Below are 23815 nucleotides of genomic sequence, written 5' to 3'. Positions count from 1 at the left end.
AGTGATGCTAGCAAGAACCACCCAATCTGCAGAGTCTGACAGGACACTGGCTGTGCTGGATGACATTCTGCAGCCAGCATCATCTTAGACCCAACTTTAAGCCCTGTTAATGCCTGTAAGATGCTGCTGGAGGACCTTCTAACTCATACTTCTCTCATCAGCACAGAGGAAGTAATAAAGTGACAGCATACAAGATGATTTAGCACGTCTAAAGGCTTGCCATGGCTAACAAGAGGAGGTGTCATTTCCTTAAAGGGCATTCCCTTCTGTGGGTCAGTTACGGCATTTGCATGCTTCACAGACTTCAGCTCATTATCCTAGCGTAAAACCGTGATGTTTTTGCTGGGCTACTTTTGTGTGGTATTAGTAAGGTGAGCTAGGCCAGCAAAAGAGAGGGATCAGCACAATGCAGAGCTAATGCAAGGTGGCAGAAGCAGGCGCGGGAAGACCCAGTTTTGGTAGCAGTAGACTATTAGATCAGATCAGGACATCATACTCTCCACCCTATAAATAGTTTTTCCAGTTGCCATTGCTACATGACACACATTGCAGACAGGATTTAGCTGTAAATAGGAAATGCTGGTAGAAGCCATGAGCTTAGCAGTTGTCAGAGGAACTCAGCTGTGGTAAAAGCTTCATAATATGCAAATAAATTCCTGTTGTGCATTAAGAAACTGGTTTTTATTACAATACTAGGGATGTGTTTTCCTAAATGGCACTTAAAAAGATCAACTGTTAACAAAAAGTAATTCTGTTTTACATCAAGACAATATCTCTGAACAATGTTGGCCAAAAACAAGGCCAAACACTACTAGGTTTAATTTTTTCACCTCCATGGAGGTTTTCAATGCTGGAAAAGCTTGGGCATGTCAAGAATTCATGCATGCTTATAAACAGATATGCTGAGCCATAAATTGCCTGAAGCACAAAGATCAGACATGCACAGCCCTTATTGCAGGGCTGTTCCAAGGTAAAAGCTCGGCCCAGATGGGTCCTGCTCACCTGTTCCACGCAGAGTTGGAGCTGAGCTGCAGAGCCTGCCGGGCTGCCTGAAACCGCGGCAGGTCACTGAGGACTGGGGAGCTCATGAAGCGAGGTCGGGGCCGTCTGAATGAACCCATGTTGTGGAACTGCGGAGCGAAGGATGGAGCTATGGTGAACCCTTCACTCACACATTCAGGTGGAGTGGAGCAGGGCCATCAGAAAGTCTCTGCTCTTGAAGGTCCAAGTGTCAATCTCAGTAATGTCAATGAGTCTTCAAGCCCAAGGACTCACCCTGCAACAAAAGCAAAGAGTCAGTCTTGGACTAGCAGTTTCCCACAGCAGCAGGTTGTGACACAAACATGCACTGCAAGACAATGAAGGAACTGAAGCAGTCCTGCAAAGCAAAGAGAAAGGAAAAGAGTAAGACAGAGAAGGGAGGGGTAAAAATATCATATCCCATTAACAGCAAACTTGGGCAAATCTTCTGGAGTTCTTCAACAGTAGTCCCCCTTCCCATCATGCTCCTTAAACAATGAACCTACACAGCCAGCCAGAAATACAAGCACGGTCTCTCCATTTCAATTAGCAGAGATGCCTAAACTCTTTTGCCAGAGGCACTTTACAAATACCTTTAACTACAGTTAGACATTCAGCCTGTATAAAATACTATTAGAACCTGGAGAAAGAGAAAATTCTTTGGCCAGAAAGGAACAAAAGATGAGCAACAGAAGAAAAAATGAACCAACAAACACAATGTTTTGGTTTGGGGTTTTTTTTGAGAAGTGTTGTGCAAGGGAATAAACCCACTCATTACAAAAAGGATACAACAGGGAGCCTCTGCAAAAGTGGTTGGACAACCAGATATTTTGAGAGCAAGCAGGAGTTTTATGTTTGTTTTGTCTTCTACAGAATGAGAATTGCTAGGCCAAACACAGAATGCCCGTATTTTCCACTCCATATAGATGAATATGTAGCCCCAAGTAAACCACAGAAATACAAGAAGTTAGCTTGGATAAAAACCACAAAAAAAAAATTGGCAAAGTTTCTGTACTTCAAAATCTTCCCACTTAAGATGAACACCATCAGTAGATGTAGTTGGCACTTTGGAGAATGGAGATGTTGGAGAAAGGAGAGGAGGGAAAAAAAAAAAAAAGTTGTATAACTGAATGGCACATGAAAGATGTAAAGCAAAGTCATCTTTTTTCCACTACATCTTCAGCATGAAGTGAAAAGAGAGATCATCAGCCAAAGAAATGTTGTGTATCTGCACAGTGCTTCTAATCTGACTAGAGGTCAGCTTCAGGAACCTCTTTCCACTCCCCAAACCATAATTAACTCTTCTACGTGTAAAAGAATAGCTTCCTTCCCACCCGGCCAGCCCCATTTCATGCTGACCTCACTTTGCTACCCCGCCTCCACATGGCCTTGTCAGTTGTTGATCAACCACCATGAAGCCCTTGCTGATCCACAGGCACCACACACCCTGCTATGAGGAAGTTAAAGGAGAAAATACAGAGAAAACACCTCATTTTTTAGGCACTGAAACTGGTACTATCATTCTTGTTGCTATTCAAGAAATAAGTACAGTTATTATTCCCCCACAAGCTAAATACAGTTTGCACAGATATTTGTGGAACTGGAACATGGCTACAACTTTTTTCTGTCTTTAGACATCTCCTGGCTGTCTTTAAAGATGATGGAGCTCAGACAGTCTTTCATGACATCAGCTTAGCATTTACTGTTGTTGCTCACAAGAGCAGCAATCTGCTGATTCTGTGGCTGCTCTGTTCCAATTAAAAAAAAAACAACAGTAACTTTTAGAAATTAACAATAAATGTAAACTAATACAACCAAATCATCAAGGTATTCTGTGTGCATTTTGAATAACAGTTCATTTGACATTGCCCATACCTTCTCAATCTGCCAGCAATTTCTCTATTGGAAATTGTAACCACATCAGAAATGAAAAGAAAAAGGCTCCAGCACCTTGGAGAGCCAAAGGCAGGCTTTCCTCACAACACAGAAAAGGTGTCCGGGAGGCAAAGCGTAAGTATAACAGACTTTCCTGTTGCAAAACAAGTGCTTGTGCCAATATTTGTCATCTCCAAGCTCCAAAGCTGACAGTGTGAGGAGCTGAATGAGCGACAGCTCACTCGTAGCAGTGCAGTAACGTTTCTAGCTTAAAAATTTTTACACTGGGAAAAGAGCATATATTTTTCAGAGAAAAAAAAAAAATGCAATGTAAGTGTTGCTTTAGATCATTTGTAGGCATTTAACGGGGTTACAAACAGTGGTTAAGAGGCCTGCGGTAGTCCACAAGCCTCCTAGTACCACCATTCCACGTGCCATTAATGTGTACAAGTATCTTTCTCACCAGCAATGAAAACATTTTATAAAGCTGCATTTATATTAATTTGAGCTAGATTCAGTTGCAAGGGGAAAGTCTAAATCCAGGAATGTAAGTCAGGAGAACCACCTCTGTGCCTTAAAATACCTATATTTTAAGTTTGTGTAGGAAATTATTTGGCCTGTTCTCTGCAAAGTGGTAAAACACCATGATCAGGAAGGTCTTGCCTGAGCTTGGGATTTATGAGATTGATTCCATAGCAGCAGAACTGCGGCATTTCCTTAACCTCTGTTGAAGTCACCCGGACAGATAATAACAAGCTCTTGTCTGCCAAGAGCAGATAAGACACCCCTCTTCCCCCTTCATCCCGTAGCTCCAGTCTGCCATCCCATGTTACTGTCAAGTCAACCTTACTTTAGATTCACATCAGGAATTTAAGACAAGATCCTCAGCTTTAAGACCAGATTCAGGTTTCCTTTCAGATCAGACACCAGAGAAACCAGATTCAGAGTCTTGTTTTCATTTCTTCAGGACTTAAAGATAAAAATGTCTCCTATCCTATCTACACCAATCACTGTTAAATGGCAGGCACAGCAAAGTGTTACCCTGAAGGCAGGCTAGCCACCAAATGGTATCCACACATAACTGACCCTCACATTACCAGAATTGGAAATGCCAAAGTCTGTGAGAAGGACCACACTCTTCCCATGCCCACAGCCTATTTAAACTATTTTCAGAGTTTCATAAAGCTTGAAGTAACAGAGTATTTACTCAAAACCAAACTTCTGGCATAAGTAGCTTGCAGACCTGTGCTCCTGAAGGTACAACAAAACACCCAATCAAACACTTCCATCAGACCAGATTTTCCTTTCACAGCAATCAGCTTCCACTGAAGGTTTTCCCCAAAGTAACATAGCCTTGTAAATACTGCTTCATTTTTGCAGGGAAGTTGCATCAGCAGTTTGTTGGCAATGTCCACAGTGTGCATTCTGCAGTGCGCAATTTTTGGCTTTTTACTGAGGAAAAATGACCCTTGTGGCAAGAAAGGTATTAACATAATTATAGGGTAGTAAGAAGCCCTCATGGTATTCAGGTTATTTTAGCTATAGGGAATGAACAGTATTTAGCAAAACGCTGAGTACAGCAAGGAACAATTTTCCTCTTCAGTTTGCCATGAAAACTCCCACAGAATTACCCAGAAATACGGAAACAGATATTGCCCTCCTAGAGGCCTTCAGTCCAAACTCCCTCATATATTCCATCTCCTCTTCCTAAGACTAAAGTGTTTGAGAAGGCTACAAAATAAAACCTACTTCTAATAATTATAGTACTATTATTTATCAACCACAGAACTAGAAAAAACTTTACAAAGAAGCAATTATTATTTTCCCCCTTTTGTATGAGTGAAGGGAGACACCCAGGTGCAGCATATTCTAGCCACCAAGCTACACTCTCACCATTGATTATAAAAGGCACAAAGACCTGGAGACTGAAGTGCAGCAACCACACAAGAGATACAGCCACACCAAGATCTTCTCTCACTGTCACACACTCCAGCTGCTGGGGAAATGCTTTATGTGGCATCCGGGCATTTCAAACTGCTTGAACATTTCCCACTCCCCTCATCTTCCTTAATGACCCTGCATATCTTTTTTGGCAAGAAGTTTATCATAAGGAAGTCAGAGAGATAGGTATTGCTCTTCCATGCCTCTCAACTGCCCTACACCCTGGTCTTTTTTTTTCTCATATCCTTTATTATCATATCAAAACCCAGCTATCAAAACCCTCTAGATCTCTAACAAGGGAGATATGCCATCTGTGTAAAACCCATGTCTTTGAGCAAGTAAACTCTTCAGAGCTGAAACTCAACCTTCTCAACTGGGTGAGCAAAGCAGGACAATGAGTCAATCTGACAACAATGCAATTTCATCCACTTGTAATTCATCACATCTGAGTAAACACTTTAAGGATTAATGTGCATCTTTAAAGAGAAGAATCAAGCATGGAGACAAAAACTTTTCCAACACACATAGATACAGGCATTTATAAAAACATTACAGTCATCCTGCTAAGAATTTTTTAATTTGTTTTGTATTTGCCATGAAAACCATCAGAGAAATCATTCTAAAAGTATTTCATGAAAAGACCTTTCCCTCCCAACAGACAATAATATATCTGACTGTCTGGAGGAGGAAAAAAACAAAAGGTTGGCAGCAATTCCTCCAAATAAGGAATCTTCATTATAATCTTTCGCCAAACAAACAAAATGCCCATGGAGAGATTTATCAAAAGAACAGACCATTTTAAATTCCTCTTCTGCCTTCTCTTCAAGACTCAGAGCAACAATTGCTACTGGAAGTGATAAGGCAGCAAAAGCTATAACCGTTTTTGCTTCTTAGAGCATGAAAACACTACAGAGTGTTTCAAAACGACAGACCCAATTTGAAATCACTGTATCTTTGAAATTGGATCCATCTTTTTGAAACACCCTGTGCTTCACACCAAATACACACAAAAAATCCACAAGTCAAAAAGTAACTTTAAATCAAATGGCAAGGGACAGAAAGAGATCAGGGAAATCACAAGATTGTCAGCTCATTCAAACAAGCATTTCCCAGGTCTCCTGAAACAGAGCAAAAGAAAATAAGGAGTTATCCAGAATTAAGTGATGCTTTGCCATTTAAGCTTTTTTTAGTGGTAAAAAAAATAGGCCCTTCATGAAGAAAGATATCCACTTGTCCATTTTCCTCTCCTTCATATGACTTGTGCAATTGTGACATTGAAAACACATGACCATAAAATACATCAGAATTTTTTCTAATGATTTTGGGTGTGGAAGGAGCCTAGTCTTAAGAAAAATCCTCCACTCTCTATCAGGCCTATGGACCCATAATGAGTGGTTTCACCCTACCTCAGACACAAAATATATGCAGAGAACCATCTAGATACTTGTTAGCTCATTCTCCTTCCAACGCAGTAGATCCTTAACAAAGTATGTGTTTAGCAAAATCCTTGTTTTTAGTTCAACTGACAAGATCTGAAGACACTACTTCTGACAAAAAACCCTCATTTATTTGTCATGCAGCCATACTGAGAAGTGGAAAACCAGCACACAACCTGTAACTTCAAGCTTTTTAGGTCATGACAACTACACATGAACGAACTTAGTCTATATTCTAAGAAAACACCAACAGCTTTTGTCACTGTTAAATTAACAACACATTTGGTTCCTCTTATAGAGTTTCTTAAAAATAAACAAGGTCAGCTTAGGTGATCAAATCAAAATTTATTCAATAACTAACAAATGTCACTTCTGCTTAACATTGATCAGAAGCCATCTTAGATGCATGTCAGATGTTAAAAATTCTGGAGGCAGTCTGGTGCCCAATCTCCTGCCTATACCATCATCCTTTCATGCCTTCACATCTTTGGAAATCTGACCAATGAAAATTTTAGTGGTTAATTCACATCCCATCAAAAACAATAGGAATCTAAAGATTGGTCTTAATGTGGTTTGAGTCAAGCCCTGAAGCAGCAAGGAAAAGTGTAGATACTTTATCTTGCGAGCAGCCCCTCACATAAGGCACAGAGTATCTTCAGGTGTGCTGATGCTAGCACCATGACCACAGCCCATGCCAAGAGACTTTCTTAGCGCAGGAAGGTAAATGGAAGAGTGCAAGACCAGCCTTCAGGTCAGACAATCTTGTCAGCAGGATTGATTCAAGTTGCAGACTTTAAAAGGCAGCCTCTTCAACCCATGTATTACTGCCACTTGTTTCTGAAATCCCACCAACAAAACCAGCTCAGAAGTTTTGCAAGGGAAAACTCTAGTGAAGCTATGATCAGGAATCACAGGCCAGAGGCACACTCAGGGGCCATGCCCCTACTCTCAGCACAGGGACAGGATCCAGGCGGGAAGGACAGTGCTGCACCAACACCTCATTTGGCTGTGCCCCAGATGCTGTCACATAGGGGACAGCAAGGTGACTCCTCAAACTCTCTGTGCAGGTTACATGCTAGCTTGCAAAACAGGACTTCAGCAAGCCAAAGCACATTACCTACAGACCCATTGCACACCTCCTGCCAGCCCTTGGCTGGGCCCAGCACGTGCAGTGCCAAGGGCTGCTGTGGTTGCCCACCTGCCCATCCCACATCTCCCACCCTGCACCATGGGAAAGCCTTGAGGTATCCCACGCAGCCTCAGCCCCTGGTGGATGGGCCACTGAGTCCTGCAAAATGTTCCTTTCATCAAGAGCTGTTGGATGATTACTAATAAGAGTGAAAAAAATTATCTCAATTTTCTGGTTGAGGAAATAAAGTTGCAAAGCCAGTGAAATGACTTACCCAGGTCTTCCCTCCCCCAACCCAGGATCCTATTCACCAAACAAAAATATCCCTCTAAAGATCCTTTAATGAAGCTTTTCAAATTATTCCATGGAGTTAGAAAGAACAAGGATTCATCTGATCTACCTCTCCTTTCCAAAGCTGAATCAATACCAAAAAGTGTCAATTTTTTTTTAATATTATTCTTTTGCTGGGTTACCCCACCATGAAGGCAGCAATTTTGTGCCCCATAAATAGCCTCACCTATCCATAATGAAACTTGATAGATTTTAATAATTCATGTGAAGAATGTAGAAGTGACATCAACAGAATATGAGAGAACAGCCCTCTCAATACAAAATGTTGACACTCTGCTATACACCCATATACCCAACAATTTTACTGCTAATCTTTGACTACACGGAACAAGATCTCATCTTCTCTATCTTCCTAGTACACACCCTTCTCCATAAATGAGACCCCAGCATCCCTACCTTCCTCCACATCTTTTGCATATTCCCCTCTTCAAACTGGACTCACATCATGCCTTTATTCATAATACATCTCAAACAAATTCACAAACAGATCTAACTTGGCTTTGATAGCAGAGCAATGTAACATTTGAAAAGAAACTCAGTGGTTTCCACTTAGTTATGCTTTGAGCTCCTGAGGTTAAAGCAAACGTGAAACTCAAAGTGAAACTCTACTTAGAGTGAGAGGAAATATATGAGAAGATGAGGGAGAAAAACCTCACTTATGTCCCAGTATGGTCTGAGAAGCTTCTCTGTAATTCAGAGACCACTGCAACCCCCTTGGATTTCATGGCCAGTTAGAAGTAAGGCTGCTACCTCATACAATAGTACAATTCCTCACTAAAAAATGTAAGTAATCAGTAATGACACAGAGTGAGACAGTTCAATGTGAATTAAAAATATCAGGTCATAGTAAAGAACACAGAGAAAAAGAAATATTTTGTAATATAGGAGTAGCATCTAAGACAAGTTATTTTGTTCTGTACCACAGGTTTTCTGTGTTACTTTACAAACATTACTTAATTCTTTGGACTTACATCACTGAAAAATGGGCAAAATTGTTATGGTTATTAAAAGGTGCCACATGTATGCAAAGCCCTCTGAAATGTTTAGGTAGAGAACACCTCATTAGCTTAGCTTAGCTAATGAGGTGTTCTGACCAGTATGAAGACTGAGACAAATTTTAATCAGATACTCCTAATAACTGATAGAATCTTGTTGAAACAAACTGTATTCCCTGTATAAGCAACTACCACACCAAAAACCTATCTGTGAAAGGCAAGAAGCAAAAAATGTACTGGAGTTTCAGAATCATAAAACTGCTGGACTGAATTGGGACTGAAAAAATACAATTACATCTTTGATTAAATAAGAACCCCATCTAATAGAGAGGAGGAAGGGATAAGAGGGGAACAGTAGAGAAACATCACCATTTTTTGATTAACTGAAAGCATTAGGGTTTTTAAGGCATTCCATAAAGTTGTACCTATGACAGCTACAGTAACCATACTTTCAAAATTAGCTCAGTGCAGTGCTGTCCTAATCCACAGCAGCTAGCACAGATTTTTTTTTTTTAGGCAGCAAGCTCATCTGTCTCCCTCTTTTGAGTTTCACCCACCAAGATGTAGCTCGCTTCAGACAGCAGAGTTAAAATCACCATTGCTTTGTCTCCAATTCTATAGCAAGGCTTTATTCAAATAGTTACACTCTAAAAACCACAACTGATGTAATAGCAAAGTAGTACCTCAAGGAGCAACGGGCCCCAGTTCAGTGGCCTATGCTATTCCCAGGCCTACCAGTCCTAAACTCTGTTGATTACCAAGAATGACTTTACATCAGCATAGCTGATAAAAACAAGCTGATTAAAACAAGCCATAGAATGAAAATAAGAAAAAAAAAGATGACACGCACATAAATAGTTATTTCTTTCCACTGTTGGGAATATAATGTAATAGATGCACTAGTACATGCATCTCTACTGGAGTTAAACAGGACAGGAATGTATCATTTGAATGACATGAGTACGAATAAGCTGTCAAACTTCTTGCTGCAGAAAGGCCTTAGGATTGAATTGACAAACGTGTTTTCAAACCCAGAAACCAATTTAGCAGCTTCAGCCTGTTTCAAATCACTTCCACGTAGCATATGCTCCAAAATTCAGGAAATATGTGTATTAACTCATTCAAAACAAACTACAAAGTGCATTGAATAGTCTGTAGAGATCACAGCAGTTTTGCTTAGCATACTGAAAAGCTGTTAGCTTGTATTTAAAATGAATAAAAGCCATAGCTGCTCAACAAGCACATCGTTCATATTTGGTAGTTACATGAGCAGCAGAACTAAACCAGCTCTGCTCTCCCACATTGCAATCTCTTCTGAATTTCACACATGCAGGAGGGCATAAGCCCACTAAGAATGCTTCCTTCAGCTCTAAAAACATTTTCACATTGCTCAGAGAAACTTTATGGTTTTAGACCTTTCCTTCCCTGTTTAAATGTGGTGAAATCCACAAACTAATTCATAAAGTTACAAGAGGGAACAGACAAGGGACAGCCACAGGGATGCTCTCTTAAAGATGGCAGCCAGAAGCACAGAGGGAGGAAGAACACAGTTTCTGAAGCAAAAAAAGTCACATCAGTCTAAATGTAATGACATATATAATTTTTTAGGAACATTAACTAGAAAGCATACAGGATACACTTCCTCAAAAATCAAACAAAATGTCAGCAACTGCAATTATTTTATGAACTATCTCTGCTACAACTGGAATGACTATCATCTTCGTGTTTTCTGGCACTTCACACTCAATCCTTTTTGTTTTCTTAGTCTTTTTTGTTTGTTTGTTTGCTTTCACATTCCTGTTGTTTTTAATAAAACTTAAGTATACTCCAACATGTTTAACCCTGGGGCTAGAGAACATGGCAGTTAAGTAGCCTGCTTATACATCACAGCCAGTTTTAGTATAACTGTTTTTTGCTAAAATCCTTCCTCTGAATTGCACTAATTCCCCTGCTACTTCTAAGCCCTTGATGATGCATTCCAGTCTCATTCCTCCTCTCTTCCCATAAAAATGGAAGCTACATCTACTTATTTCTCAAAGAAACAGTTAAATATCTCACCTGTTCCATGTCTTTGGTTGCTGGAAATTTAAGGAACTGAAATTCTTCCAAAAGGGATTGAGGAGTCAGCAAACACTACCTCCGTTCCAGCTGAACTTTGAAAGCGAATGTTGGAAGTCTTATCAGAGTCTCAGCTGACATCAGACAGCTCATAAACACACTGCATAAAAATAATTACAAATAATTTTATCTTGAAGGCTGAAGACAAATAGAAGACTATCACCTTAACCCTACTGTAAAACTGCCAAAAGGAAATATTACTATTAAACTGGCATAGTAAAAAAGACTCCCATGTGGGCTCAAATGTACTTGAACTTCCCTGCCCACCCTTGGCACTGTCAACTTGCAGGTACCATCCATGTAGAACCCAGTGCAATGCACCATTCCTGACTTGACAGCTATTTTATTTAGAGATTCAGGACACTCCCACCATAGACAACCACAGAATAATTCACCTCTGGAAAAGCTTCTTCCTAGTTTCACCAAAAAGCAGCTGTTTTTCACCCCAAGTCTATGAATTTTTGTCCATCTGATGTACTTTAGAAGTCCACAGCACTAAAATCTCAGCAACAATGCCATACATTGCCTATGAACTGTGTATCAAGAGTGCACACTGCCTTAGATTTTTGTGAATTTTTCATTTACTTGGGATATGAAGTCTGCTTTTTCCTGTTTTTTAGAACACAAGAGAATAATATTTTCTTTTTTCTTTAGTTCAATATTTTGGTAGTACTTTAAAGTTCATTTATCTCTTACATGTTATGGCTAAAAAAAAGTCACAAACCTTCTGCCGGATTCTCTCAGTTTGTGTGACAGCTCAATCAATCACAATAGTCTCTCTTGGCTGTAAAAAAAATAGTTTTAATCAGATAAATTGAATCTAAACGGCAAAAAAATCATGTGAGTGCTTTTATATCATGATTCTCCACTTACCTACATGGAAACGCCATTAGATTTGGGTTGCTACCACAGATTATGTTCTCAAACCTAACATCTTTCACATGGCTGTAGAATGGCTGGCATAACTTACTACATGTATTTTCAGCTATAGGTCATTTTTTGTTGCCAGAATGCTAACAAAGTTCTTCACAGTGGTCAGAGGACAGGATTTTACCCTTAGCTAGGTAGTTGTCTAGTTTCAGGAAAGTCAGTTTATCAGAAGAGCACAATGTCTTGTCTCCACTGATCTACCTGTACCATTAGGGACTACTGCACAGTTTGGACTGTGCCATCTCTTAGGAAAAACTATGTAGCCTGCACATCAACTTACGTATCTTGTGCATGCTGCCTCACTGTGAAATAAGATATATGGGTATATAAAGTATGCGGGCACATACAGTACTATATGTAAGATGTAACAGCTCTTGCACACGGATCCAGATACCAATGACTGAAGCCTTTTATACCTCAAAACTGCAGCACTACTGATAAATAGGCTCAGCACTTGTTGCTGACAAACAAACAAGAAACCACTCTAGTCAAGACGGCCCACTTGCATGAACAAATCAACATATGACTGGAAAACGCAGAAAAAAAGTAGCTGTGCTGTGGACTACTTTTTTCAGCACAGACAACCAGGAGCTCCACTGACAGGGGTCACTGCTAGCATGCCACAGAGCTGTGGCTGATGTTCCATCAAGAAAAAGGTGGCAGCGGACAGGTTTGGCAGTTGAAGGAGCCAAAAAGTAGATTATGTCCGTGAAAATGGAACAGCATTGAAAATATTACTAGGGCAGAGAGGCTCTGAATGCTTGCTGGGGAAACATCGGTGCCATCACCCTGGGGGAGAGGCCCGAGGGAAGACAGAAAAGGATGCAGCTGGTTTTTAAACAGATGGCCTTCTGCTTATGGCTTTTGTCTCCTCTTGCAGCAGTTATGTGCTAATGCAATTTATTTAGAGAAAGAGGAGAAAGATCTCTTTCCCTTCACCCCTGGTTTCAGAATTATTGTGTCTCCTGGGGGGAGGGGTTAGACTGAGACATTTGGTTTGGAAATGACTCACTCTGCAGTGCTAGGCAGCCGGAGGGTCTATTTTTAATATTTTAAACGGAGAACTTACCAGGTTTTATGCCTGCACTTTGCTTCAGAGGCACCGCCAGGCAAGGGGAGCCGTCTCAGCCCGCTCCCTTCCGCAAGCCGCCCCCCGGCAAACATCCCCTGCGCAGCGCCAATGGTGCCCTTGCGCTACCAGCACCGCTGCCAGCTCCGCTGCCTCCGCGGGCGAAACAGACGCACCCGGCAGCCGCCGAGCCCCCGCGGCCGCGTAGTCCCCTCCGAGCGGGGCCAGCGCCTGGCAGCTCCCCTCGCACTCACCCTCGCCGGGCTGCAGAGCGGGCGGCTGCCCGGGACGTAACCGCCCCACGCCCCTCCGGCTCCGACCAACGGACGTGTTGCTTCTTCGCCGAGATCTGGCGAAGTTTGCTACCAACCAGCCAGGATTTTACACTTCTGGCTGCCGGCCAGCCTTTATTTTTACAATCTGCCTCTTGCTGGCTCCTCCCAGCAGAAACAAAAGGCGGCCGGGCCAGGAGGAGTGGAGGCAGCGGGGGCTGCCTCCTCTACCGCTGCGGGGTGGGGGAAGCCCGCCCCGGCAGAGTCAGGAAGTTTAAATTCTTCTGGCCTGTAGCGAAAGAAAAGAAAAGGAAGGGAAGGGAAAAGACAAGAGAGGACAGGACAGAGGAGCCCCAGAGGCCCTTCCCGAGGAAGGGCGGCCGGCGGGCCCGGTCCCTGGAGCCTCCTGAGATGCTGGAGCTGCCACCGACTCCTCGCAGGCCTGGCTCGGGGCGCGAAATTTGCCTTGTTACACCCAGCTGCAGATAAAGAAACGGCGGGCTACGGCCCATTAAACGTGCAGCATGGGGAAGGGGATGTACCATTTAAAGACAGGGCTTATTTTATTTTGATCTCTTGGTTCAGTGTTCCTCTGGCAGGTGCAGCCCCGGTGCAGTTTGCTCTGTTCTGCAGCAGGTATCACGCAGGAAACTACTGAAAAAAAAAACCACCTGTAATTCGGAGTGCTTAAGAACATTAAAAAGCCGCAATTAGTTGCAATCAGTGACCGCTCCAACTGAACCTGTAACTCGAATAGTGAGGGCGACTTTTGGAAAGCTGCTCATTAATTTAAAGTGCTGAGATTTTTAAGTGTTTAAAGGAGACAGACCAAATTTGTAAAATACAGGGCATTGGACAAAAGTTGTGAAATATATTGCTTTGAAATTGGCTCCATATTTATGAAACACCCTGTAGCATCGTTTTCTCTAACTGCTTAAGAGGATTTTGTGAATTAATTTATGCATGGCATGGATAGTGCTTGGTAACCCAATGCACTGTTTGTTAAGAAAATAACTTTCCAGCTAAGTTACATCTGGCCTTAAAATGTGAAAAGCTGATGCTACTCTGGAACCAGTATGTTAATCCATCAGCCCATGATAGGATTTTCTTAACACTTTTAAGTTGTTCTGTAGATATCCATAGCAAGCTTAGATGAGAATACCTGCTGTATGTGTTTGTTTGTAGGAGAGGTATTCTCATGTCTCCCTCCTTTTCTGTCTCTACATGTATAAAGCAAAGGCTCACTGAGGTACTGTGAAACTTACCTGCTGTCTATTGCTACTACTAGTTATACAAATAGGATTTACTATTATCAACATTAAATCAGTACCTGAGGCTTGCAGGCAGGACTTAACTACAAGCTATATGAACACATACAAAACCATGTTTCCTGTTCCAGACTGATGTGGCATATGATGAGAGTTCATACCTATCCAGCGCATAAAATTTTAGTGCATCTGTTAATCTACTAACAATTTTAAGTGCATATTGTCGTTAATTCTGCACTTTCTTTCCAAGCCAACAGTTACTAATCTTGCAGAGACAGTATTGCTGAAGTGAAGTTTGAGTAGTGGTCTCGATCTGCAGCCCATGAAATAGCCAGAAAGTGAGTGCCACTAAAGGGAGATTGACTACAGAAGCAAGGATGTAATTTATCATAGTGAAACCATGGACCAGCAAAGATCCTAAGGAATTTGCAGGTGAAAAGAATGGTGACCTGACATACCTGGTCAGGTGACATGCTCCATCTGAAAGACATTCTCAGGTTTTCTTATAAAAATCCCAGCACACAAGCTGGAATTTTTCCCCAAATTTTAACTCACATGGTTATGCATCAAAACTTGACAACACGTTCCAGGTGTGGGACAAATACCTTCACATGCAGAGTTGTGGAACTCTGGGTTTTACAAGGGGGAACCACACACTCTTGTGGTTCTAGCTTCAGTACTATGAGGGACATCATTGCCACAACACAGACCTACTGTGACCATCCTGATGTATGGCTTGACTCTCACTTGTGGGAGAAGATGGAGGCAAGAGCTGAAAAGATCCCTGCCACTGCACTGTGAGGAAGGGGGAGGTCCTCTTTGATTTCCCTCATTAGGAGAAGGTGAGGCTTCTGTGGAAAGAGTCCTTGTAAGGGCCCTCAGTTACCTATGCAGGAGCATAGGTACTGGGAAGGCTTTAATATATGGCAAGGGCAGATGAGAAGGACAGTTAGAAACATTAGCCCAGCAGAGAGAGATAAAAGATTTAGGTGGGATTAATTTTACCTAACTTCATCTAGCTGAGATTACACAAAACACACCTAGCTTTCAGCGTTAGGTAAGGTAAATCCTTCCCTACAGCTTACCCAAGTGAAAAAATCACCTTTATTAGCTCCTTTTAGCTTTGGTTAGAGCATAAAGAGAAAAATATGGTTTCCAAAGAAAGCTGCTTGCCGTAGACAGACAAGTGAGAATTTCCAGATGTCTGCCCTCAGCATTGAAACCAATACATGGCACAAATGGACTGCCATGCACTTTGTGTGAGAGAAATTGACTCTTCTGTGGCCTTGTTCAAGTCTATCATCTCAAATAACTGAAAATCAGGCAAATTGACATCAACAGTGTTGCTACAGACATTTATATGATGAACAGAGATGTGAAAAAAAGCTACAGCCTTAATTTTGTTCTTGACATGGTCTCAACACCACACGTCTTCTCTGCAGCGCACTGCAGCAAGACAGCACTCACATCCTGCTCTCACACTGTCTGGTCTTCAATAAGATTCAAACCACAAGAGTTGTGACTAACAGATGTGACATTTTATTGTTTTGCTTTATAATGCACTTGATGATGGGATGAATCCACAATATATCACCTTTGCTTTGGCTGTGTGATCCAACAGGTCTTCAGCATCATGTGCTTCCCAGAAATAAGTTATGGGAAAAGTGTGTTCTATAAGGAGGGCAATGAAGAGAGTCATCATTTCTGAAAAGCATTCCTTATTCTGGCACTGAATTTCAAAGCTACAAAAAGTAGGCACTGTGGTTAGGCTTGTAGAAGTGAGAGCATTATTACTGTGAGGAAGGAGAAACTAGGATGAAACAAGGCAGAAGGATTAGGATGAGTACTGTTACAATGGCTTGGCTGTAAGATCCACTCACAGAATCACAGAATCACAGAATGTTAGGGATTGGAAGGGACCTCAAAAGATCATCTAGTCCAATCCCCCTGCCAGAGCAGGAACACCCAGATGAAGTTACACAGGAAGGCGTCCAGGAGGGTTTTGAATGTCTCCAGAGAAGAAGACTCCACAACCCCCCTGTGCAGCCTGTTCCAGTGTTCTGTCACCCTCACTGAGAAGTTCCTTCTCATATTTAAGTGGAACCTCCTGTGTTCCAGTTTGCACACATTGCCCCTTGTCTTACCATAGGTTGTCACCGAGAAGAGCCTGGCTCCATCCTCGTGACACTCACCCTCTACATATTTATAAACATTAATGAGGTCACCCCTCAGTCTTCTTTTCTCCAGGCTAAAGAGCCCCAGCTCCCTCAGCCTTTCCTCATAAGGGAGATGCTCCACTCCCTTAATCATCTTTGTGACAGTGCACTCGACTCTCTCCAGCAGTTCCCTGTCCTTCTTGAACTGAGGGGCCCAGAACTGGACACAATATTCCAGATGGGGTCTCACCAGGGCAGAGTAGAGGGGAAGGAGAACCTCTCTCTACCTACTAACCACCCCCCTTCTAATACATCCCGGGATGCCAATTGCCTTCCTGGCCACAAGGGCACAGTGCTGACTCATGGTCATCCTGCTGTCCACCAGGACCCCCAGGTCCCTTTCCCCTACACTGCTCCCAAAAGGTTGTTCCCCAACTTATACTGGAACGTGGGATTGTTCCTACCCAGATGCAATACTCTACACTTTCCCTTGTTATATTTCATTAAATTCTTCCCCACCCAACTCTCCAGCCTGTCCAGGTCTCGCTGGATGGCATCACAGCCATCTGGCATGTCAGCCACTCCTCCCAGTTTGGTGTCATCAGCAAACTTGCTGACAGTGCACTCTAGTCCCTCATCCAAGTCATTGATGAATATATTGAATAGTACTGGTCCCCATACCGACCCTTGAGGGACTCCACTAGATACAGGCCTCCAAGTAGACTCTGTCCCATTGCCCACAATGCTCCTGGTGGAGCAGTTGCTCCAAGAGACTTCTTGCAGTATTTTGAATAGGCACAACAGTGTCTATCCCTTGGCCTACTAAGCACAGTGGGCTAGTTGATCTTTTACAGAGGAATTTTCCATCTCTAATTTCTGTGTTTTTAAAGCTTCCTCCTCTGTAGATCACTGTTTGTCATATCAGTGTCAAACCTCCAAGGAGAAAACGAACAAACTAGCCCAGCAGGAGAGAAGATCTGAATGAAGAAAAGAAGCAAAGCATGTTTGTTTATGATACTTTAAAGTCACACCACAAATCATAACCAGGCAAAGACAGTGGCAACCAGTCTTCCTTATATTTACTTCTGCTAGAAACCATGATATAAATTTTCAGAGGGCACAAGCAAGCAGAACAGACTCTTCTTTCCATCCTCCTGCTTTAATTCTTCCCATCCCATTCTTGACTTTGTCTCTCCAGCATCTCCATCTGCTCCATCTCCTTCCTGCCTTTCATCCCCAAGGTCAGTAAACTAAATGTTTTAATTCATTACTTGGAATCCTATACGTTGATGCTAAACCCTCTCCAATCTAGTTTCTATACCTTAGGCATCACAGTGGCATGTCACATTTTCTAAATACTGGTCATCAGAGCAGTTCCCATCTTCTCTGACATGTCAACTATTTTTGTAATGCATGGCTGTCCCTTTGCCTTTTGTTTTCGCTGATGGTCCTCCTCTGGTTTCTTCTCCCTGCTTCATTGCTTCATCATTGTATCCTCCTTCTGCTTCCCAAGGGAGGGCTTTTTCTTTTGGTCACTCTCCTCATCTTGTTTCCAGGTAAATTTCACAAACACAAAACTGGTTTAACTATGAGTGCATGGTTGTACTCTTTACTCCAGTCTTCTCTCTTCCTTTTCCAGTTAACTATACTGTACTATACTAGACTATAAAATGCTGCTTCCCCACCTCCCTGCTAACTATACACATTTATTTGGGCATTGTTTTTAACTGAGACATTTCTTTATCAGGCAATGTCTAAATTTTGCAGATACTTTCTGTGTGTCTTCTTTCAAATAATACCCCTACTTATCCACAAAGCAATATATCTCAGCCTGACTTTGGTCACTTCATATCAAAATTACTGATATCTTTTCCTCCAGCTTTCAAAAATATAATCTGCACTCATATCTATGCAGAACAGTACTACAACTGTCACTGCCCCTTGCTTCTTACATTGAAAGCAATACCTTTTACTTTCCATGCCTCTCTTGGCCCATACTTCTCTACTTATCACCACAGCTCTCAGCCTGTTTTCATGTTACCGCAGTTTCTCACATGATAGTTTTGCTTAAATGAGCTGTGATTGCCACTGAAAAAGACCATCTCACACTCACATTGGCTTTGGCCATTAGTTCTGTTCAGCACTATCCCTCCCTTGTGCTACCAAATATCTGTGACTACACAGCAAATTAGATCAGGAAGATGAACTGGGTACAAAAATGACCCTGCCCTTGCTCCCCATGGGCAGCTTGAACTGTCTCTGTTCTGTTGATTGGCATTGGAAAAAGGCAATTAGGCCCATTGTTGTGCACATCACACGGCGATACCAGCCTAAGAACCCAGGAGAACCTCAGTGTATACCTGTAGTGTGACAAAAAGCCCAAAAGCAACACTACAAGCTTCTGTCTCCTGTGTACTGCTTTCTCATGAACCTGCTTCATGGGGCTTAATTTCAGGTCATTAGGATCTACAGGTTGTGCCAGCAAAAAGGTCACCGCAGTAGGTAATTTTGGCAAGGTGATGAACAGCTCAGTTACCAGCTGCAGAGAGGTCTGATATTTCATGTATCAGCTGTCTGCTGGCAACAACTCCAGGTTAAATTGTATTTCAAAGCTGCACACATAGAAGAGTATGCACATGGCATAAGACATCTTTCTTATGGCAAAACAAATTAATCGCTAGTTGTTATATGACTCCTATTGATGAAAGGATGACAAATCACACTGTTCTAATTACAGGAAGTTTCATCCCTGACTTGCTGTGATTCATCTGTTGGTTTTCAGTTTGTCTGTTTTTTCACTTCCTACACCTCACTTGCTGACTATGCTATGCTCTGTGGGACAAGAAGCACTCTGACATGGTGAAAGCCACTGCCAGGGGTAGAGCTCTCTTAGTAAGAAAAAACAGGCTTTCTTCCTTAAAACAGCTAAATGCATTCAGCACCGCCACTTTGATGTAGCTCTCAGAGTGAGATACAGTTAATGAATCTGTGTGGATGCAGCAGGACACATTCATCTCCTGAGCTGACTGGCACAAGAAACAGTTTAGTCAGGGACCAAGTAGAAATCATGTGTCTCACCAGAAGTGATCACAGTGGCTCTGTCTATATCTACATTCAGAAAGAATGCGTGAGACACTTGAACCCTCCTAGCTGTCCCACAGTTGGTGGGATGATAAGCAGACATGCCTTTTCCTCTTGGAGCAGGTTTCTCATTTATTGCTGTGTGCCATATGGCACTGATTTGGTACAGTCACTGACAACTTGTCCTCAAGTCTCAGTGGTGACCTTGCCTTCCTTGATAAGGGGACAAGTGACAGAATGGGTGCCATAGCATCAGTTTACAAGTTTACATTTTGTTGCTTGTTTACTTACCTGCTTTTGACTCCCACTGTAAATGCCAGGTCATTTCTTCCAGGTCTAGCAGTGCTAAGGTTGAGCTCAACTGAAAGATGCCATTAGTAGCGAAAGGATCTTATTTTGTCTGTCCGGGAATGGCATTGTGCTATGGAGAAAAAGGCTGGGGAGTGTCAGGGTGAAGAAGAAAACCCTTAACCATTCAGTTTATCTGCACAGAGAAAGGAACTGGCAGAATTACTGAGTTACAACTCTGTAACTACATCCTTCTTTCTTGACCAGTTAAACTCCTTGAATAGATGATCTTGTCTGGCATAGGAGTGTCAGTGACTTCTGGCATAGAAGTGATATATACAGTGAAGCTACACTGTAGGATTAAACTAGAGAGGCTGAGAAGACTTGGTAGACAAGTGGGGGCATTTGAAAGGTGGACTGCATTTTAATATAAAGAGTAAGAGTAAGATTCAAACACCCAGAATATGCATGCCTTGTGGTAATTGTGTGGATGGTAAACTGAAAGATGGCTTCATGGAGTATTCCTCCATGTTATCAGATGTCTCTGATCCCAAATTATCTATTGTTATCAGGGCCTTTGTACCACAAAGGCATCATAAAGTGGGAAGAAGGATATATGATGCTAAAAGTGTTACTTAAATGAAGGTGCATACTGTGTAGAAATCTTCTGCTTAGGATAAGTCTTTGCAATCCCGTTAAGCCTGTGTCCTTGCAGAATTCAGCTTTGATTGCCAGAATAAATGTATTTAACTAGAGATACTGCTTACGAGCAATACTGTAGGGTGGCCAAATGGTTGTGTGTACAGACACACTCCTCCAGAGAGCTAACATGGGTGTTTGAACAGCAGCTGTGGAATTTGTGCCTAGGGCTCTGTGTTTGTGTGGAAGAGTTATATCCTAACTGTACCAGTATGAAGCTGGGCAAATCAGTTTGACACATCTCCAGTTCTCAGAATTTTTCTCAGTCTGTCAGGTTTTTGATTTATTTTCAAAAACTCTCCACAGAGACTATTGTTTATGTGGAACTTAACCTTCTGCCACATAAGACTGGAATTTCAACCATTCATAAAGGAAATCAAAGATTTTGTGTGTGTATGTGTAGTGCCAACTCACTAGAACAAAGGGCCAACTCTTGGGCTTTGCAACCAAAAACATTTAACAAATAAAATAGCCCGCCTCTTTTCCTTCCCTCCTTCTCTCCCTCCCTCCTTTCCCTACCATTTCCACGCTTTGCTGAAACATGTGAAATCAGAACAGCAAAAACATTCGAAGTAAGCAGTAATTTCCTCTGGATCATTACTCACTAGATCCATGCACACCATGCCCTGGGCAGGCATCCTTTCTCACATCCTCCCTCTGCAACAGAAAGTGCAGCTGCTAGGTCATAACTAAGGAAAGGCACAGTCCTGGACTGTGGGCAAAAATAACTTTAATGAGACTTCAGTAAAGCAATACCTGGGCTAGCACTGCATTATGTCATGGGCCAGGGAGTCTACCAAACAAAACATATATACAAAGGGCAACAGACTCTGGTGTTCACCTGCAGCTGGGGAATGTGCCTTTTGAAGGGACTCACTGTCTTAGGCTGCACCTAGCACATGAGGTTTCTCAGTGAGGGAAAGGCTACAGACTGAATTGCAAAGTCAAGGAACTCCATTCTAACTAGCCATAATCTGATTTCGTACATTGACCCCTCCTCTACACACAGTAGTCATAAAATCAACCAAAAAAATATTTTTTTCCTCTGTTATAAATATGTCAGTTTAAGCAATAAATATTCTGTCACCTCCGTTACCCTTGAAAAAGAAATTTTGCTGACATAAAGGTATTCTTTTCATATGATGAAAGTTGCAGTATGCAGCAGTGATCAGGACATCGATGACAGTCCATATGCACAGGATACAGACTGCCTGCACCTACCTTCTTGCATGAGCCTGGCAGCAGGGCAAAGAGGGCAGAAAGAACCAAGATTAGTAGCTGACTCAGGAAGATTTGGATTCCTGTAGCTGCAGTGTGTTATTACCACAATGAGCTTACAGTGTTTACTGTACACATACAGATTGGTATGCAAGGAGATGGACTGCCTGAATAAATAAACAGAAAATACCAGAGTCCAAGTCTGACTGAACAATAGACTGGAGAGAATGCAAGCCTCCTCTTTAGCTGGACTTCCCTCCAGGAAACCCGACTCGTAATAAAATCCTCCTGTATCCTGTGCCTTAGTCTGTGAGTGTTGACTCAGTTCCAGCTAATCAAGTAGATTATATTTGCAGTAGCAGGTAAGTGCAGGCTGCTGGATGCAACCAAGAAAGTATGCTGGAAGCAACCTCCCTGCTCTAGACAGGAGGTGAGTTGGGCTCAGCCTTTTGAGAGGTTCATCTGTTCAAGTCAAAGAAACATGACTGCTTCTTTAGTCAAGTCATTAGCCACGTGTCAGACCTAAAAAATTCAAAACTCCTCTCCTGCCTCCTTATCTTGAGAAATGGGAATGGTTGTCCAAACACAGTGATTCTCATGCCTCCAGCAGAAGGAGATTTTTAGACTCCAAGAGTCCCACTTCAAGATGCCTGAAGTTTGAACTGTGCAGTATTTGAGGCTTACCTATTTGTGAGTCTCCTGAACATGAAGTTTCTCTTCAACATATAAAAAACTAAGGCATCCACTTTTCAAACTGTGGGTTTAAGCTGACCAAGAGAGAGTTGGGACAGAAAGTTTCTGAGAATCAATATCAAAGCCCAAACCTAGTCTGTAAGAAAAGCGGTTTGCAACCTTTTGTAATTAACAAACCAAATAGTATTCTGCGGAAAAAAAAAAAAAAAAAAAAAGAAAAAGAAAAAAATAGTAGGCAGTCTCTGGAACATTTGTATACTACCTGTGTTTGTCAATTAGGAGCTCAATAAACAAAGCACCTGACACCTAGTTAATAAAATTCTTTGACTTCACAAAAATTAAATTACATGTTATAATCACAGCCATTTTAACTGGTGATTTTAACTGCAGTACTGATACTGTTTGCTGGCTTCCAACAGCAGGAAGTCAGCAAGTATTCCATTGCCTGTACTCTTATATTTTATGGATTGATAATGCTTCATATTTCACAGAATAACTGAATTGATTTACACTGTTTTGGAGCTTGTGACAGCAGTCTTGAAAAATCAAGGTAGTTAGCATTTCTGTGTGCTTTAGCGTTTTCAATGTCACTTCAGAAAGACTTTTTTTAATATGCTGTGTATTCATATCTGAAACTGGTTATGTCTCTATATTTGCCTTGTCAAAACCAAGCTAGAGCCTCTTTTTTGGCAAAAAAATGAGGTATTTTCATCTCTTTTATCAGGATTTGTAAGTAGACTATTCCTATTTTTACATTCCCTCTTCCAGGAAGGAAAGAGGTTTTTGTTTTTTTGGTTTGTTTTGGTGTGGGTTTTTTGTTTGTTTGTTTTTTTACTACAGACCTTTCTTTCCTGGTTGAATCAAATCTGAATCAGTGGTGATACTGAAAGAGTGATGCTTCCTGTTTGCTTCTGCTTAAGATAAAAAGTTCTAGTATGGACTGTTGAAAGTGTAGCATACTTTTCTGTAAGTAATTAATATACCACTTTCTCCCAGCACTGTTTGACACTTATTCATCAATGTTAAGTCCTTACATTAAGCAGTACCTCAAATGCATTTCCTTTGAGAAAAGCAGACAGGAAAAATATCACGAATGCTCTACTGTAGAAACATTTTTTCTCTAGGACTTATGCTCTTGCCTCTGTTTACTGAGTGAGAGCATTTCCAGACTTAAAAATCACATTCAATCTTATAAAAGCAGAGGCAAATGCTAGTTCAAGTCTGACTTAGCTTGTAATATGCTGATTTTTATCTAGACATTGGATTCTTTATGCAA

At 41.7% G+C, this 23815-nt stretch overlaps 1 protein-coding gene across 6 annotated transcripts in view; it reads right to left on the bottom strand.

The window, feature by feature from the left end:
* The window catches only part of PRR5L (proline rich 5 like), an 83052-nt gene extending 69761 nt beyond the window's left edge, over window positions 1–13291 (bottom strand). For 3 of the 6 annotated variants that reach the window (XR_011739321.1, XM_065839194.2, XM_071809095.1), the window contains exons 1-4: window positions 12865–13291; window positions 11590–11649; window positions 10806–10965; window positions 1003–1276 (exon numbers count right to left, since the gene is read on the bottom strand). Coding sequence is in view for 5 of the 6 variants with exons in the window: in XM_065839194.2 (XP_065695266.1) it covers window positions 1003–1121 (119 nt within the window). In the remaining variant the exon portion in view is untranslated. The remainder of the gene's footprint in view (window positions 1–1002; window positions 1277–10805; window positions 10966–11589; window positions 11650–12864) is intronic. The other 3 variants (XM_065839192.2, XM_071809097.1, XM_065839193.2) reach the window with 2 other exon arrangements.
* Between the last annotated feature and the right edge of the window lie 10524 nt (window positions 13292–23815).

Source organism: Patagioenas fasciata, chromosome 5, assembly GCF_037038585.1.
Source record: "Patagioenas fasciata isolate bPatFas1 chromosome 5, bPatFas1.hap1, whole genome shotgun sequence".
NCBI lineage: Eukaryota > Metazoa > Chordata > Aves > Columbiformes > Columbidae > Patagioenas > Patagioenas fasciata.
The sequence above is the reverse complement of the archived record's forward strand: the minus strand, read 5'-3'. Positions and strand labels throughout refer to the sequence as shown.